This window comes from Branchiostoma belcheri, unplaced genomic scaffold (assembly GCF_001625305.1).
Source record: "Branchiostoma belcheri isolate BF01 breed outbred unplaced genomic scaffold, Haploidv18h27 scaffold332, whole genome shotgun sequence".
NCBI classification, from domain to species: domain Eukaryota; kingdom Metazoa; phylum Chordata; class Leptocardii; order Amphioxiformes; family Branchiostomatidae; genus Branchiostoma; species Branchiostoma belcheri.
The window spans coordinates 39,291-59,278 of record NW_017803946.1 but is presented as its reverse complement, the minus strand read 5'-3'; the positions used below and the strand labels follow the sequence as shown (position 1 = coordinate 59,278).

The following is a 19,988-nucleotide window of genomic DNA, read 5'->3' as shown; positions in this document are numbered from 1 at the left end:
AAAAAGGTATGAGATATGCCTCAGTAAACATACTAAATGTTCCACTTTGCATGCTACCCTTCTTGTCTATATATCAATAAGGCCATGTTGATTTGATTATATGGATGACATCCTCTGGGAACCCCAAAACTGATGTGCGCGTGCGAATAAAAAAAAGTTTTGCAAAAAAAAAAGTTAGCTTTCACTATGAAATCTACGTGGTCATGAAGGTTGAACAAATGGCACAGAATATGTTATGGCGAATAATCTACTCTTCGAATTCATTTCTTTACATTTTTGTCTTTTTTCCTTTGATTCTGGCATTCTACGACATTGGTATCGTTTCTAAATGTTTTCCTTGCAACTTATGGTATATTTTTGCTCATTTAGCAACTGTTTTGCACGATTTACAGTATGGTTGCAAACTTTTTTTTTTTGGTAAATAGGCCGAAAATTACATGCGCGCGCGGATGTCATCCATATAATCAAATCAACATGGCCTTGAATAACGCAATTTTGAGAGGCAAAGTAAGAGTGGTTGTCGGCCTTCCCTTTTACCACCGCTGTCGTATCATCGGTACGACCGCCCTCTCCCTAAACTTCTTGTACTTCTCCTATACGTATTCTAGTCCAATGTTTTCAGCTACGTGGCTACCGGCTGAGTTTGGGAGGCCTTTAATACATCGTGGGAAATAATAATAAACCTTTGTTAGAACCTATTTTGTTCCTGTTGGTTATTTTCATATTCAGTTGTTTGCGTTTGTTCTCGAAACTAACATGAACAGTGATAATTTCCCAGTTTCCCTTTGAACGTGCACCGTGCATCAATTCCCTGTAGTCGTGTCTAGACTTGTCCACCTACGTCATTCACCGGACATATACCCACACACGCCAAAAAACAGTTACTCAAGCAACTGGATATGATTTTGAAAACGTCAGACGTTTCAGCTAGTATCCACTAGCTTTCGTCAGTGACTGAGAGACCAGAGGGGAAAGCAGGTCTATAAGCACAACCTGTTGATTGATAATGCAAATATCAATCAACACACATGTGGCCCAGGGTTTTTTGAACCGGAGATGGGCGCCGCCCTATGCACCACCTGGTGTAGGAAGAATTTCAAATAAGTCTTCTTAGGGACATAGACTGTATCAGTATCAGTTTATCTAAAATAAAGTCGGACTGGCATGTCATGTCACATACCAAATGTCACATAGAATATGCCAAAATTTCAAAATTGCACATTACATCAATCATTGAAATAACAAAATTCCTGATGACAGAATTTACAAATTGTCAATTAAACACTGCTATTACACTGAATCTCTCATGTGTCACACAAAAATATCATGGACATAGTCTGTGCTGTTACACTGGATCTCTCATGTGTCACACAAAAATCTCATGGGCATAGTCTGTGCTGTTACACTGGATCTCTCATGTGTCACACAAAAATCTCATGGGCATAGTCTGTGCTGTTACACTGGATCTCTCATGTGTCACACAAAAATCTCATGGACATAGTCTGTGCTGTTACACAGGATCTCTCATGTGTCACACAAAAATCTCATGGCCATAGTCTGCGCTGTTACACTGGATCTCTCATGTGTCACACAAAAATCTCATGGCCATAGTCTGTGCTGTTACATTGGATCACAGACACATCTGTTTTGCACCCCCCCCCCCCCAGTCGACCATGCAGACGTGCGGGAGGATATGGTCGAGTTTTGGCGGGAATTGTCACACGACTGCTCCGTGCAGGAGATGATGGGAGACGAGAACGCGGACGAACTTGACCAGGAGGAGCGGCCGGAAATACTCGCCATGCTGCACGACCTCTCCGGGAAACGTGTGCTGGAGCTCGGGGCTGGCATTGGGTAGGGCTTCATACAGTCAGTTCGTTCTTACGGGTCCAAATATCATAAAGATCCATTCGCAAAGTTCTTCGATCAGAAACACACACAAAGACCCGAAAACATTATCGTCTCGGTGAGGTTTCAAGTGCTACTAACTGCGTACAGGACCTTTTAGCCTAGCGCTTATGGCGTTGGGGTAGAATGCTATAGCGGCCTAGCTTCGATTTCTGAGAGCCAGTAGTATAACATCAAATTTTGGAGGAATCTTTCACTTTGTGATACAAGCACCAAACTTGGTACAGATACTCATGAGACATTACTCTTTTGAACAAGTACACGGGCCACTTGATTTGACTTTTGGAGCCCCCTAGCGGCGCTTTTTGGTACTGCAGCCAACCTTCCGGGCTTTGTATCTCCTGTTTTAAACATGCTACAGTCATGATTTTTATGTGGTAGAAAGCTGTTAAAGTTGGAAAGAAGTGACGTAAATTTGGTGTCTCTAGCTGCTTGCGTTGGAACTGCAGAGGCGTTTTTTGCCGGTGCAAAAATTTGCTCCAAGGGCGCTCTTTGGTACTGCAGCCGACCTTCCGAAGCAAAAAAAGCGCCCTTAAAGCAAATTGTGCACCGGCAAAAAACGCCTCTGCAGTTCTAACGCAGGCAGCTAGAGACACCAAATTTACGTCACTTTTTCCTAACAATAACAGCTTTTTACCACATGAAAATCATGACTGTAGCATGTTTAAAACAGGAGATACAAAGCCCGGAAAGTCAGCTGCAGTACCAAAAAGCGCCGCTAGGGGACACCAAAAGTCAAATCAAGTGGCCCGCGTACTTTTTCAAAAGAGTAATGTCTCATGAGTATTTGTACTAAGTTTGGTGCTTGTATCACAATTTGAAAGATTATTTCAGTTATCTGCCCCACTACAGGGTTCTCTTTCTGCGAGCCCGCCTCCGGTGTGTCTTCGTCTTCCATATGATTACCCCATGGCCATTACTGACAGGGCCACCACTAAAACCACTAAGTGGCGAGTTGAGACACACATGAAGAGTAGAAAGAGTTCCTGGCCCCCGGGAATTGAACCCTGACCGCTAGCTTGCGACCCCAATGCCATAACCGCTTGGCCAAAAGGCCAAGGACCCGTTTAATAAACGCGTGAGTTGTCAGTTGGTAGGAGCAATTGAAACCTCGGTGTTACACATTCGCCGAGATGATAATGTTTTCGTGTCTTTGTGTGTGTTTCTGAACGAAGAACTTTGTGAATGGACCTTGATGATACTAAGCTTGATATCGGTAGATGTCGACAGAATTTGCCCCTATCTGTCGACTTTTTATAGTACTGCAGCATTATTTACAGTTTTGTCGTGTTCTGACATCTTTTGGCGCCAGACAGGCTCTTGTTTTTTTTATTGGAAACTTCTTGACTAACTCAATCAAGAATAAAATCAGAAATATTCTATCCCCAAGTCGTTTTACTCCGAGTGTTGCGGGACAAGCCGATCACGTGACGGCCGTAGACTTCGTGGAAGCCTTCATCAAGAAAAACGAGGAGACGAACAGGCATCTGGGTAATATAGTCTTCCTGCAGGCTGACGTCACACGTCTGGATCTGCCACCGGAAAGGTAAGGCCACGCCAAGTAAATTTTATGGATGACGTCCTTTGGAGACCCTAAATCTAATGCGAGAGGGCGAAAAAAAAAACAAGAAGGGCCCTAAAAAACAAGATGCCTAGATTAGAAATATACTAGGAGACGACAAATGTTAGGACACAACTTGAATGAGGTGACACAGTGTAACAAGCAAGAAGTCTTTTATTCATCATCAAAACAGCAATAAAGCAGGTGGAACAGTGGGCAGTGAAAAAAATTTCTGTTATTGACAGGATGGTCCTGTCAATAGTGCAAATTTTCTGTTATTGATATACACTTTCAATATATATCAATATAGACACTTTCTTCGCGTTACGGGTTTGACATCAATCTGGTGATTTGCAGCACTGCCGTGACTCTTTGGTCATAGTTACAGGACGCGGAATTTCTTGTTTGTTTTTTCTAGGAACAGGCCAAAATCAATGCGCGCGCGGACGTCATCCATAAAATTTACTTGGTGTGGCCTAACTGGATAAACCTTAGCCTTCAATTGATTTACAGGGTTCGAAATGCTTTTTATTCACAGGTTGAACGGTGGGCAACCTAAGCCAAAAGCAAGCTTAAGGTTGCTCATGAATATCAACGCCGCTGTTTAGTTTAGAAGGCAAGCCATTTTTTTTTTATTCCGAAACATGCAATCACAAGATGTGGTGACGGCACACTCAAGTTTTTTCAACTTATATTAATGCCGCCACCAACACAGGGACAGTGCAATACTCATTTACACCTGAGCGAAGTGAGGAAAGTCGTGTAAAGTGCATTTCCCAAGGGCACAAGATCGGTGGCATGTCAGGACTCGAACCCGGGGCCTCTGGTTCCGAGTCGAGAACGCTGCCGCTGCGCCACACGACCCCACAAGCCATATTCCAAGCCACACCGAAAAATATCGATCACATGCTGGCCGAGGCAGGTTAGTCTATTTCAGAAGCCGTAAGCCGGACCGGGACCCCTGTAAACATTAATACAAAGCTCTTTTTGTATACCCCCAAAAAGATAACTTGCGCACTGGGCAGGCCGGCGTGTCTAATAACTTAATGCGTACAGAAAACACATGACTCGCCCGGCGAAAGTGCGACAGTGGTTATTTTGAACCCTGATTTATCGCAGAAAGAACACTAGTAATGCAGAAATCGTTCTACACACAAGTATTCAGCACGTCGGCAGAACGTACTGCACCTGCGCGAAACCCGTAATGTATTGTACATAGCAGTTCGGCAGAATGTCTCATATAAGGTTGTATTCGCTCATATAAGGTTAGCATTTCGACAGTAGTTTCCAAATGTTGTGTCGGAAAGAACATCCTCTGCAACAGCTAAAATTCTGATGCAAAGTTGACCAAAAACCCAACGAAAAACGCAAAAATACGGGGTTCTGCGCAGGCGCAGTACGTTCTGCCGACGTGCTCAAGTATTCCCTGTTGTAGTGTATTTGCAGTCACGTGACTATGACGCGATTTAGCGTCCGCCATGTTGATGGGCCAAAGACGAGCTGTGATGTCACATGTAATTGGAAACTTGCCATTTCTAGATCTAATGGTAATGTTGCATATTCAGTCTTTCTTCTGTGTCTACAATGTAATCATTATGATCAGTGTTCCTTCTTTCATTCTTTCTTTCTTTCTTTCTTTCTTTCTTTCTTTCTTTCCTATTACCTACCTACCTCCCCCATCCCGTTCCTTCCTTCCTTCCTTCCATTCTTCCTTCCTTCCTTCCTTTCCTTCCTTCCTTCCTTCCATTCTTCCTTCCTTCCTTCCTTAAGCTTTCCTTCCTTCCTTCCTTCCTTCCTTCCTTCCTTCCTTCCTTTCTTCCTTCCTTATGGTTTGTTGGCTGCCTATAATCTGAAACCTTATCTCCAAGCAGATCTGTTTGGGTGGCAAGGCAGTATCCATTCGCCAGAAGTGTCCATCAGCCACCGACCAGTGGATACTGTCTTGCCACCAAAAGAGATGTGCTTGGAGATTACTGACACCCAGTCCTACCAAGTCTGTTCATGTGTCCCCCTAGCGTGGACGTAGTGTTCTCCAACTGGTTGATGCAGTACCTGGCGGACGAAGAGGTCTCTGCACTTGCCGCCAAGGCTCTGTCTTGGCTGACTGATGGTGGCTACTTTTTCTTCCGAGAATCCTGCTTCGAGAAGTCCGGTAGGTTATCTCCTAATATTGAAGCAGATATCGTGAAGGGTCACTGGTTGTAACTAGAAAAGTAACATTGGCAAAGCAAATGCATAATGTTTACCTTTGCATATGGTCTGCTCTGTTAATTCTTACTCATTCTTACTCAAACACATTCACATATATAGTGACAGGAGTCTAAATCCCTCCTACTTTAAAATTGCAACATTATGTAACCCAACACCAGTTACCATGGTGACAGATGTCAACAAATCAGGTCATTGCCCAGGTCAGAGGTCACTGTTTGGAGAAGAAGAAGAAACTGAGCAAAAACAATATGTTTTCCTTCGGTAAACATAACTAGACGCTAGCTGTAACGATATGTCTCTGCGGTTGTAGACGCTGTTATGATATCACAGTGGTTGTACCTAGGCGTTGTAATGAGATGTCACGGTGGTTGTAACTAGAGTGAGACGTTGTATTGATGTCACTGTGTTGATAACTAGAGGTAATAATGATGTCATCATGAAACTTCATCTGTGTTGGTAGAAATCATTATGAAGCCAAACTTGCTTCATAATTATAATGATGCCATAGTGGTTGTAACTAGACGCGTAAGGACATGTCACTGTGGTTGTATCTAGACGTTGTAATGATATGTCACCGTGGTTGTAACTAGACGTTATAATGATATGTCACCGTGGTTGTAACTAGACGTTATAATGATGTGTCATTGTGCTTATATCTAGACATTATAATATGTCACCGTGGTTGTAACTAGACGTTATAATGATGTGTCACTGTGCTTACATCTAGACATTATAATGATATGTCACCGTGGTTGTAACTAGACGTTATAATGATGTGTCACTGTGCTTACATCTAGACATTATAATGATATGTCACCGTGGTTGTAACTAGACGTTATAATGATGTGTCACTGTGCTTACATCTAGACATTATAATGATATGTCACCGTGGTTGTAACTAGACATTATAATGATATGTCACCGTGGTTGTATCTAGACGTTATAATGATGTCACCGTGGTTGTAACTAGACGTTATAATGATATGTCACCGTGGTTGTAACTAGACATTATAATTATATGTCACTGTGGTTGTAACTAGTATGTCACTGTCGTTGTAACAGGGAATAAGGTTAAGGACGGTTCCTTCAACCCGACCTTCTACCGCAGCCCGGCGGACTACAGCGCCATATTTTATGCTGTGGCGCAGGACGGCCGATATGTTTACCAGGAGCAGTTCGCTGGACGGGCCGTAAAGACGTACATTAAGGTATGCCAACATTTATAACCCATTATCTATATCGGAGCTGTTAGCGTAAACGTTCGATCCAATTTGGCATTAGTCTTATATAGCAGTAGCCTCTACCAGGCACCGCGGATCGCTGGAAAAATAGTAGAAATTGGCCGAAATAAAGGGATAGTATATCAGGGAAGATCCAGGGCCATAGAGGCTCCAATCCGTGGGTCGCAAATTGGAGCTTCTACGGCCGGCTGGATCTTCTCTGGTATACTATCCCTTTATTTTTCCAGCGATCCGCGGAGCCTGGTAGAGGCTAATATAGCAGCTAGCCAGAGGCCACTAGTCTTTAAAAAATTACTGAAAAATAAAAGTATGAGTAAGTTATACCACGAGTAAGCCATACGGGAACTCAGTGGGGCTCTGGGAAGCAGTTCAAACATGCTCCCAATGTCTGTTCCAGGATGGGCAGAGGTTTGGAAAGAAATTGGCTCAGCTTTGAAATTTCGTATTCAGAAAGGGTGCAACATTGTTATTTTTTAATGTAAGGCCACACCAAGTAAATTTTATGGATGACGTCCGCGCGCGCATTGATTTTGGCCTGTTCCTAGAAGAAAAAAAACGCGAAATTCCGCTTCCTGTAACTACAACCAAAGAGTCACGACAGTGCCGCAATTCACCAGATTGATGTGAAACCCGTAACGCGAATAAAGTGTCTATTGACAAGACCATCCTGTCAATAACAGAAAATTTTTCACTGTCCACTGTTCCATCTGATTTATTGCTGTTTTGATGATGAATAAAAGACTTCTTGCTTGTTACACTGTGTCACCTCATTCAATTTGTGTCCTAACATTTGTCGTGTCTTAGTATATTAATCTAGGCATCTTGGTTTTTAGGGCCCTTCTTGTTTTTTTTTCGCCCTCTCGCATTAGATTCAGGGTCTCCGAAGGACATCATCCATAAAAATTTACTTGGTGTGGCCTAAGCAAGAATTGTGTTTGTTTCTGCAGCACAAGAATAACAAACACCAGCTCTGTTGGCTGCTGAAGAAAGTCCGCCATGACCGCTCGGATGACGTGAACATAAAGTGATGGCAGCTGTCACGGAGTAGATGAAGTAACTATAGTAACGGTTGATTTTATGTTGAGATGTTTATTGCAAATTCATGCCCGAGGGCTAATTGTATACAGACATTAACAAGAAAAATGTGCTGATATAACTTATAAGACTATTTGCTAACATAAACTTCTACGTGTACGATATAATTATCGAACCTACTATCTCTACTTAAACCTAATAACGTTGGAATACATACAGGGTAAAAAGTAGATATACAATATGTGACCAGGTAATAGGAACAAAGTAACTGCTATTCTAATCTATTCTATTCTATGCTATTCTATTAAACTATTCTTGCCATGCTATTAGGGGGTTTGACTTCTTCTCAGGAGGCAGTGGGGGATGAATTGTCCGACTCTTTGAAAAATAAATGGGTTGGGAGACTTTAGCAATAATATAGTCTTTTGTTGTTGGTTGAGATATGAAAAACTTGGGGAAATATAATAAGTATAATAATAATAATAAATATAATATAATATAAGATTTAATAATTAATATCTATTTAATCATATAATGTTAACACTGAGAAGGACAAGAGCAGCCCATCTAGAGTACAAGGTCAACCAACATCCAAGAAATTTCAAGGACACTATAGGAAATTAGGGGTTGATAGGTGGAACGTAAGGTTGCACGTCTTCTTTAGGTTACCTGAAGTAAACACAGAAGTTTAACTAAATATGGTGATAGTCCCTTTTTCCAGGCTACTTGACATAGATTTAGAGACAATATCAAGTTCAGTAATAAGAAGTTCATTCATTCAATAATAGGTAACAAGTTCCCTGAAAGTAGAGCAAGGATTAGAACAGAGTTGTGGTCAGGGAGAGACAAGTATTCTAGAGTTAGTCTCCGCCTGGTTGTGTCCAGGGGAGGGAGTCCTCTCTTGAGCCGTCTTTGTTTGGCTGTGGCCAAGAGAGACTCACACTTTTGTGATGTACGTACCTTCAATCACTGGAATAAACTAACAACTTCAACAACTTCAAAGTTTCCAACGCATTTCTTTGTTAGCGATACTCGGTATTGAGGGGTATTGATGGGCGTCTGTGGACATTTTTTAGTCAGCCCACCGTCACCTTAATCTCTAAGCAGATTTGGTGGGGCAAGGGGACCGGCTGTTTCCATTGGCCGCCTGTATCCAACGTTTACCCCACGGCGGCCAATGGTTACATGAAGATCGGACTATCATGGTCGTGTCACTAGTAACAAAGACAGCCCCACCGTCTTACCGTGCCTGTTACTTATTAAGCGCGACTGGCAAATTCCAGCAACAGTTGCGGCCAGCACCGCGAGTGTTACTGCCGTGGTACTCGCCATATCTGCCTGAAGTTCCACCCCTCCACCGCCATTCCAAACAACGGGTTTTTCTGGACCATTCCAATTTGCCTCACAATTGTAGGCCTTGTTCGACAGGAAAGAACGCGTTCAAATTATTACGTCAGAATAAACTTGATTTGTTTTCTTTTTTGTTGATGTTATTTCCTTGTGGGTGGATTGTTTTGTAGCTGCGGCTGCAGGTTACTGGTTGGCGTGTACAGGTACTAGGTATATATTGTGTGAGTGTGTTGTGCGATTGAAACAGCTCTTTTGTGGGGATGTGGGTGGCCTTGAAAAAGGCCGGGGTTGTGTGTAGCAGCGTCGGTGGATCTACTTGGAGCTGGTGTACTTGGTGACGGCCTTGGTGCCCTCGCTGACGGCGTGCTTGGCCAGCTCGCCAGGCAGCAGGAGTCTGACGGCGGTCTGAATCTCGCGGCTACTGATGGTGGAGCGCTTGTTGTAGTGAGCCAGGCGGGAAGCCTCGGCGGCGATGCGCTCGAAGATGTCTATGAAGCAGGAACACTGTCAAAAATACGATATATATATTTAAAATGCATACAATATAATTGTAAAACATATATGTTTAAGAATACATATATATACTTTTCAAAACAATATATGTATAATAAATACATACAATTGTAAAACATATATGCTTAAGAAGAAAATACATATATATACTTTTCAAAACAATATATATATCTTAAATACGTATAATTCCAAAACATATATTGTTCACAAAAAGTGGTGTTTCCAAAACCCCTATCATATGAAAACATATATTGTTCACAAAAAGTGGTGTTTATATGGTGGTATATATGTTTTCAGTACAGCCACTGTCAAATCTCTCACCAGAGTTTCTAGCACGGGCGACCACATTACTGTCGTGGGGGTGAGAGAAAAAAAAACAGATTTTTTTTCGCCTAGGTTTCTTCTCCTCTTGTCCAGTGAGTGCGCTAATGAGTACATCTAGCCATAGTGGTCCCTCGGGGGCCAGCTGGATGTTGGGCTGCAACCGTGAAGCGATTTAATCAGGCTAGCTAGAGAGAGAGGCGCACAAACTCTGCGGGGAGGGGCCACTAAAGCCGCGGACGGCAGAGTTTGCGTTACACCGACTATGGTTAGATGTACAAATATACTCATTAGCGTAATTAGCAACAACGTGTTAACTTTTGTACACAAAAACATGTAATTAAAGACCTTTGTGGAAAACTGTTTGATCCTAAGATCCTGAAAATTTGAAGATTGTAGCATGGAAAGTTTAAGAGTTATAATAAAATGTATGTCAAATATTGTTGATTTACGGTCTCTTTTGGTGCCATGACTAATTAGCTTATTCCCATAGAACCAATTGCAATACTTAAGCATCTTCTGATGAAACCGTCAAATTTTAGACTTTGAAAAATTCTAGAAAATCTCAGCATTTTATGCGAAAGGAAGAATTCTGACCGGAAGAATCTACTCTGTTATAGGGAATTATTTTTAAGAATCCTTGGCGCCTTAGTGTGACATCCCTACTTATATGCAAAGTTCCGACCAAAATACAATAATGAAAAGGCTTTTGGAATGAAAATTAGTAGCTTTAAGAATCACTGGACAAGAGGAGAAGAAACCTAGGCGAAAAAAAATCAGTTTTTTTCTCTCACCCCCACAGCAGTAATGTGGTCGCCCGTGCTAGAAACGCTGGTGAGAGATTTGACAGTGGCTGCACTGAAAACATATATACGTTTAGAAATGATGGTTCGTTATGAATCTACTCTGACTGATAATTGCTCATTGTCGATGGTCGCTGGAAGGCTGCAATCAGATATTCAACAACAGCTTCAACCGTGATACACGCGTCCACAATGTGCCGGTTATGAGCCGTCTCTCTTTCTCTCTCTTTCTCTCTCTTTCTCTGTCTCCTCGGTTAATGACATAGTAACCAAAATTGAGAATTTCACGGGAAAACATGTAAGGGCCTTTAGTTTATTAAATTCAGAGAACATATACAAAACATCTTGGTAAAAGCACATCAGTTTTGGACAAATATCAGTGTAATGAAAACAGCAAGCGTTTTCTATAAGGCAATGAAGTATTTTCTTTGGCTCACAAATGACAAGACAAAGTTTATAGTCTTCATTATTGCACGGGTAGAGACATAAATAATTATACACTGCACATAACCTTTGAATCAAGTGGCTCAACATCAGAAGAGATACATCAAGGATGACAAGATCATACTGGAGGCCTGTGTAAAAGCAGACGCCCGTCTTGGTGAAAAGGGACATGTTCATTCCAGCTTTGCAATGAAGAAATCCAAGAAGAGAAAAAGAACAGGGAAGACAACTTGCAAGCTGAGGCGACCTTCCGTTTCACAGTGAATAACTTGAGCAAGGTAATTACAAGTGAACACAGTCCTGCAGCCTTCATCCGCAATCTGCCATGGAAAATAACGGCCAGTCCGTATCATGACCCCAATGCCCAGGCACACCAGAACAAGAGGCTTGCTGTCTACCTGCAGTGCGATGCCGACTCCAACAGCTTGTGGTCCTGCCGCGCATCTTTTGAGCTGCGGTTGATTCCCCAGAAGAATAGCATTCAAACTTAGCAACAGAAGAAACAAGCCAGTGTACCTTTCATTGGCACTGAACACAATCTACACATAAGCAAGCATACTGAACACAATCCACACACTGGAACTGAACACAATCTATACACAAACAAGCATACCTGTCCTTGGTGCTGAACATGACACTGACAACAAATGAGACAATACTGTTTTCTTATTCGTAGAAACGGGTGCTGCATAAAATCACAGTGTAGGTCTATAGGACCTGTCCATACAATATGTAAACAAAATGCCAGCTTTTATTACGCAAGAAACATGAGTTTTAACTAAGGTCAGGTCATGGGTACGTTCCATATATTTTAGGGATAAAATAAACACAGTGTAAATGTATATGAAGCTAGTTGAGAAATAAAGTATCCTAGTATCCAGGTACAGTGCGTTTAGTTATCCCGGGAGGGGTATCATTTTACCAGTAGTATATCAGAACTCAGGTAAGCATAGCTTGCAGCAAATAAGTATATAAAGGCTCATTTCACGGTACAATTCGTCCCAAGCAGACGTGCGCCATAGAACCAGCGATCAGCACACCAACTGCGGCCAGCACGATGATGGCTTTGCTCCGTTTGTGCCGTTTGATACGTTTCAGCACACGGCGATGGTGATGCTTTCTCTTGCGGCTCTTCATATTCATAATGTTCTCTGTCAGCACGGCATCCAAGTACAGATTCAAGTCCGTGGAGTTCTTTGCGTGCACAGTGTCCATAGCAGTGGCTCTCTTTCTGTCGACGTCGCCGCTGACTTTCTGGTCAATTGGGAAGCCTGGTTTGGGCTCCAGATGAGACATGTTAGCGGCGGAGCTGTCGTCTGTCGCCGGGTAGGTTTCCGAGTCGTGGCGGGGGGCTTTGGAAACGCGGCGGCGAACTCTGACGTTACTGCAGTGGTTTCCTCCGGTTGTGTAGCCCCAGTCGTGGGTCACTTCTCTCTCTTCGTCGCCAGCATGTGGTGGGACGGTTGGGACCTCGGTGGTACTGTCGACGCCTTCCGTGTGATTCTGCTCGACACGGAACCGCTTCCAGCCTTCAGAACGGAAAGTCTCCGTCTGGTTGTCAGGAAATCGGGCATTCTCTGCGTGGCCTGTCGGAGGGGTCATGCCCAACGATATCTGCAATCGAATATAACGTGTCAGAGAGTGTATATAGTTGAAAATAATAATAATAACGCCATAATTGCAAAGTTGGACCAAGCCCATCGTCTACTGAGACGGAAGGAGGCTGATGATGATGATGAATTGCAAAACTATGCCCGAGGGCTAATTGCAAACAAAAGAAAGCAAAAACGCAAAAGCTTCTCCCTACAACGTTCTGTGCACATTTTTAAAATATTGGCTTGATGATATGTTTACTGACTTTTCAATGCCATATGTTTGTTTGCACACATTTCGTTTCCTTTCAACAGCATTTTGATTTTCTCCATTTTTACAGCCAAAAACCCACACTTAACAACATATGATTTTTAAAACTATTCTTTATCCCTGTTATGTGCCTTCAAAAATCCTGTAAATCCTTCAAAAATTCGCCTCCTTACCATAGCGTCGGAGATCAGAGGGGCATCATTCGAGGCCGTGTCATCTGGAGCGTGGGGAACTCCAGTGTCGTTTCCAACGAAGTCGCGCGGCTTCACCCGGACTCCTTTCCATCCACTGTGCGGGGAGAGACCTGCTGAATCTCCGCTTCCTGCTTGGTCGTCTCCCTTGCTCCCGTACGAGGGAAGGTTGACGGCAGGCTTATCCTCACCAGTATTGGAGAGGGACTGTGCGGTCATAACCACAGCAGCAATCTAAGGGAAAAAAGATTCATGGTCAGAAAAAGGACCTAGGCCTGTGTGGCTTTGAAGCTTTTGACTCGGAAATAACTCTGAATCACCTGTAAAGGTTTTTTGAGATGTCAAAAAGAATAAGGCAGATTATATTTAGTATGAGAAATACAACAAAAGCCTAGACGTATCATGTTCGTCATTATATTGTTTACACATCTTACTCACAGTAAACGTTGTTTAAAGCCTGTTTACCGATGTTGCCCCTACTCTACTTGAGTAGCAGCGAGTTCAACTCTACAGTCATGACAGTAGTTCTAACTATAGAAAAACGAGTTTTTGACCATCTAAATCCTTGAAAGAACACCAGAGTGACTATTTGAAAGCTCTAGGAGAGAACTTTTTCTTGTGTTGGAACAAAGTTAAGTTTTACTTTCAACATGTAACACAGATGAACGTAAGTTTCATGACCAATATCATAAATTGTTTTGGTAGAAAACTTACCGAAGTCACAGCAACGAGTATCAACACCGTGATCGCGGCGGCTTTCAAGAACCGCAGACGTCCGCCCTTCTGGTCAGCATGGGTGTCTGGGGGAGGGTAGCGCAGGAAGGTTACCGCCCGGGACCGCCGGTGCCTTCGCCTGCCACGTCGTCTTGACATGTCGTCTCAAGTATGAACTAAGGACAGGAGCAGCAAAATGTGCGTCTGTCGCTCCGAACAGCCCGTGGTAACTGTAAACAGTTTTTGTCGAACGCCGTTGCTAGTCTGGAAGACCGGGAGATTTTTTTGTTCTGGAACAACTTTTCGAACAGCGGATCGTTGACCTCAGTTGAACTTTAGTGTATATAACGCGTCACATTGCCCTTTGTCTGTTCTTAATAGTAGGAACGTGGGGTCGTGTGGCGTAGCGGCAGATCGAGTGCGCGATTCGGAACCTAGAGGTCCCGAGTTCGAGTCCTGACATGCCACCGATCTTGTGCCTTTGGGAAAGGCACTTTACACGGCTTTCCTCACTTAGCTCAGGTGTAAATGAGTATTGTCCTGTCATGTATTTGTCCCCTGTGTTGGTGGCGGCATTAATATAAGTTGATAAAACTTGAGTGTGCCGTCACCACGTCTGGTGATTACATGTTGGAATTTAAAAAATGTAGGAAGACACAACTGTGCGTCTTGGAACGCCAGACTCATAACATTTTGTAACTCCAACCGTGTAGAAAATGTTTATTTTGTATTGCAGTGTACGATATACTTATACAAGGACATACATAATCTTTTTGTCGGTGCCCTAAGTTTAGATGTAAACAGCTACTGAAGCCTTGTATGTTCTATTCTTTGTAAACGATAGATATATAGTGTAACAGAACTTTACGTTAGTTGTTTTGTTTGTGGGTAGCCTAGACAGAAATCTACATTATTAGATGCAAATTATGCATATGATGACTTCATTTGCATATCTAATAAGGAAATTCTGTAATTCCAGTATTTTACATCATGGGACTTTGGTACATGTAATGTTTATAACCTATGGCAGATGGAACATCACCAGATACCAATTATGCAAATACGGACCTAATCTGCATAATTAATCTGAAAATTCTATGACTCCTTAGTGGTAAATTTCATATTTGGGAGATGTGTAAGTTAATCAAAAGTTATCATCACGATGCATATTTTATGTTAATGTAGAAGTCATTTGCATAATTAAAGAAGAAATTTACATTTACATGTGAAGCCCATATTTCATGAAGGTCTTGGCACGGAGTAATTGTGTTCAACTCGACTTTTGTGCTATTTTTACTTCAACTTTTTAACAATCAATAATCTCAGCTAACAGAGTGGGCACTCTAACTATTTGTGTGATTGTAATTTACTTCTACTTTTCAACACATTTGTGCGATTATCTCACATTTCCGCACTGCACGAATGAGTTCTTGAGTCTTGGAGCTTCAGTAGCCTGGTTGCCATCATCCAGAGTTACCACTGCCTCTGCATTGTCGCTAATTACCATGGAATACCTAGGCCTAGAGCCAGGCCAGAGACTCTGAGGACGGACAGATTAGTGGTTTTGACAGACCAACCACAGGACAAGGCCCATATTCTGCCTGAGCGTATTCAACATAAAATCCGCCTAATTGCAATTCATGCGTGTCTTCTCGGTTAATGACATGTAACAACAAGAATTAAAGAGTTTCACAACGAAACATGTACAGGACTTTATTAAATTCAGGGAACATATACAAATCAGTTTTGGACAAATATCAGTGTAATGAAAGCAACAAGCGTATTCTATAAGGCAATGAAGTATTGTCTTTGGTTCACAATTGACAATACACCTTCTTGTTTTTTTTCGCCCTCTCGCATTAGATATAGGGTCTCCAAAGGACGTCATCCATAAAATTTACTTCGTGTGGCCTTATACGATGAATAAGTAAATCTTAACGCAAAATCCGAATAAATGTAGACAAAACAAACATCAAGTCCACAAACCACTCTTTGCTTTAGTTTGAAATATGACACATTTTCTGTTAGATGTATCACTACCGTCACCATTGACACCTTAGGCCTTGTATCATTTACTGCTAATAAAATGCCGGACTAAAAAGCAGGTAACATTTGCAAAGCAAATGCATAATATTTACCTTCACATGGTTTAGCCTTACAAGTACTGCTCTAATTATTCTTACTCGAACACATTCATGTTTATATGGTAACCCATGCCTTTTAAAACTTGCTACGTCACATAACCCAACACCACAGGAACAGGGTACCTGCTACAAATGTAGTTACCATAGTGACAACTGTCTAGTCCTGGTTATTATCCTTAAAAAACAATAAGTTTTATTTCTGCGAAGGTAACCATAATTAGATCGTTGAAACTTGGTTGAACGTGTTTGCTTAATTAAAAAACGTGTTAATTCTGCACTATAAAAACACCCGTGTTTCAGGCAGGTTCCCACTGCTGCACTGATTTATATACCTTCAACAGACAGACAAGGATTCACACATCAGAGCTCGAAATTCAGTTTTGGGAAAAGGTGCACTGATGCACCCAGTAAATATTTGGGCGCACCAGATAAAATAGAAAGTCAGCAACAACTAATTATGTTCCATTTCTAAAGAAAAGTGCTACAACAATGATTTTATTATTTTTGCTGAGACTTAGATGTTAATATAATCAATTCGTAAGTTAGAAATAACGCCCACACTATAATCAGACCTGAGTTGAGCACAATACAGACTGGCACAATAGCTACCGAACAACATGCGCTTTACCTCAACAGAGCAGTGATGAAATCCACGTATAAGCGAATTCGCTCTAGCATATAAGCTTCTAATCTGACTCTGCATCGCTTGGTCATCAGAAAGATTTGGTGTAATAAGATAACCAAGGTAGTTGACAGACCAAACATGCTCTGAGGTGGATCCGTACATCCTCAGTTGTGATGGTACGTCGTGCAAGCGGAAGCGGTGACACGCAAAATACACATTAGTAAATCAGTCAAAATTTATTTGTTGTAGCCTTATTACGTAAACGCGCGAGGTTTTTTTTTCACTCGGAAAGAGTGTATATTGATGCTGGATACATTTACTAGATATTGTAACCGTGAATGTCCCATGGAGAAAGCACCGGATATATTGATTTGTGCGATCCGTTACCGGTACACCAGTTTACTGTTTACTGCATAAATAAAGTTTTACCGGTAGTGACGACAAAAACATTCATTTCCCTGGGCATTTGTGTCGAATTTGGACGGTTTGGAGCCCCGATCGAGAAGGCACAGGTGGTATAGGGTCTGAGCGTTTACAAAGTTTGATCACAAATTGTTCACCCCGGTAATACATGACACGGTGGCTGCCGTGTCCATGTAATATGATACAATGGTGGGTTGGGGACCGAGATTTCAACATGTCCTCCTCCGCGTGTGTAGTGTCTAAAAGAGTCCGGTCTAAAAAAAACAAGGCACTGCCAAAAACAATGTCTGAGCTGATCATAATTTTCCTTCCAACAATCCAGTGTTCTATGAAAAAGATCTGAGATAAAACTTGCTTATCACTGACAGGATTAGATTGGACGGTTGGGGCATCCGAGCCAAGATCGGACGTATACACTTTTTTATTACTGAGTACTGCGGTCAGACACGGTTAGCGTGGGCTAGAGAGCCAGAGGCGAGAGGTTTGTGAGCGGGCCATGAGGTAACCAAGTCCAGGTGCGTCGGCCAAGCGCATAAAGTCGGGCCGCCGACGCCACCTGTAGCTGTGGCGGGCCCGACCAACCATCTCACCTGTTGCTAGTGATGACGTCACCAGGGCCTGGCATCTCCGGACGGGACGGTCCCCAATTGCGGCGAGTTGGAAGCGCCGTGGCCCAAGTTTTTGGCGCTTAGCCGACGCATGTAGGCGGGAAGTTTCTCTCGGAGGGACAACCGCCGGGCCATGAGGTGATTTGCGCCCGTAAGGGAACAAAAACCCTCAAAAGGGACTCTCTCCATTGGAAATGTATTACGCCAGTCCCTTTTGAAAGTGAAATTGATATAACGAAAGAGAGGAAATAAAGAGCGATAAGCCTATAGGCTTAGGACATACCTCTCGCCTAGGTGCGTCGGCCAAGCGCATAAAGTCGGGCCGCCGACGCCACCTGTAGCTGTGGCGGGCCCGACCAACAATCTCACCTGTTGCTGGTGATGACGTCACCAGGGCCTGGCATCTCCGGACGGGACGGTCCCCAATTGCGGCGAGTTGGAAGCGCCGTGGCCCACATTTTTGGCGCTTAGCCGACGCATGTAGGCGGGAAGTTTCTCTCGGAGGGACAACCGCCGGGCCATGAGGTGATTTGCGCCCGTAAGGGAACAAAAACCCTCAAAAGGGACTCTCTCCATTGGAAATGTATTACGCCAGTCCCTTTTGAAAGTGAAATTGATATAACGAAAGAGAGGAAATAAAGAGCGATAAGCCTATAGGCTTAGGACACACCTCTCGCCTAGCTGCGTCGGCCAAGCGCATAAAGTCGGGTCGCCGACGCCACCTGTAGCTGTGGCGGGCCCGACCAACTATCTCACCTGTTGCTAGTGATGACGTCACCAGGGCCTGGCATCTCCGGACGGGACGGTCCCCAATTGCGGCGAGTTGGAAGCGCCGTGGCCCAAATTTTTGGCGCTTAGCCGACGCATGTAGGCGGGAAGTTTCTCTCGGAGGGACAACCGCCGGGCCATGAGATGATTTGCGCCCGTAAGGGAACAAAAACCCTCAAAAGGGACTCTCTCCATTGGAAATGTATTACGCCAGTCCCTTTTGAAAGTGAAATTGATATAACGAAAGAGAGGAAATAAAGAGCGATAAGCCTATAGGCTTAGGACACACCTCTCGCCTAGGTGCGTCGGCCAAGCGCATAAAGTCGGGACGCCGACGCCACCTGTAGCTGTGGCGGGCCCGACCAACAATCTCACCTGTTGCTAGTGATGACGTCACCAGGGCCTGGCATCTCCGGACGGGACGGTCCCCAATTGCGGCGAGTTGGAAGCGCCGTGGCCCACATTTTTGGCGCTTAGCCGACGCATGTAGGCGGGAAGTTTCTCTCGGAGGGACAACCGCCGGGCCATGAGGTGATTTGCGCCCGTAAGGGAACAAAAACCCTCAAAAGGGACTCTCTCCATTGGAAATGTATTACGCCAGTCCCTTTTGAAAGTGAAATTGATACTAGAGAGGCCGACATTTTCTTTGGAGCAAATACAGCATATTTCAGTCCATCTCCCTCCCACGCAAAAGTGAACTATTCCAAACTTATCCCAGTCTAAAACTGGCAAAGATTCTCAAATAAATGCATTATATAGTAGCTATGTAATTGAGAAGAAAGATGCAAGAACAAGCACATTGAATCTCGAAAGCTTTACTAATCTTATTACAGGTATGCAAATACTAACAATGATGAGATTTGATACATTTTGAAGGTTTTAGGCACATAAAATTGAATGTGTGGGTCATTACGCACGACTTACGTGCAATGTGACCCCAGGTAACCCGCAATGGAACACTTGTTCCATGGCCAACGGTAGATGGAACGGGCCATTCTTTAGATAGAACATGGAACGGGTATAGCACTTTTGGCCCTTTTTTTGTTTAAAATAGCCATTAAAGTCCCCCAAATGAGTCATTTGGAAGTGGTGTATGCCAAATATGTGACTGCTATTCTGTAGACACATGTTCAAGGTACCCTTATACCGAATTTCAGATCATTTGGTTATAAAACCAGGGCTCAGGATCCAAAAATCCATTTTTTGGCGAAAAATGCCCCAAAAAACCTTCATAAAAATTTTTCAAAGGCATGTATCAAAAAATG

At 43.1% G+C, this 19,988-nt stretch overlaps 1 protein-coding gene across 1 annotated transcript in view; it reads left to right on the top strand.

Annotated features, from left to right (window-relative positions):
• The window catches only part of LOC109475340 (phosphoethanolamine N-methyltransferase 3-like), a 10,606-nt gene extending 2,619 nt beyond the window's left edge, over window positions 1-7,987 (top strand). Inside the window, exons 2-6 of the mRNA XM_019775954.1 lie at window positions 1,668-1,854; window positions 3,299-3,454; window positions 5,485-5,621; window positions 6,743-6,888; window positions 7,869-7,987. Coding sequence (XP_019631513.1) covers window positions 1,668-1,854; window positions 3,299-3,454; window positions 5,485-5,621; window positions 6,743-6,888; window positions 7,869-7,949 — 707 coding nt within the window. The 3' untranslated portion in view covers window positions 7,950-7,987. The remainder of the gene's footprint in view (window positions 1-1,667; window positions 1,855-3,298; window positions 3,455-5,484; window positions 5,622-6,742; window positions 6,889-7,868) is intronic.
• Window positions 7,988-19,988: the final 12,001 nt, after the last annotated feature.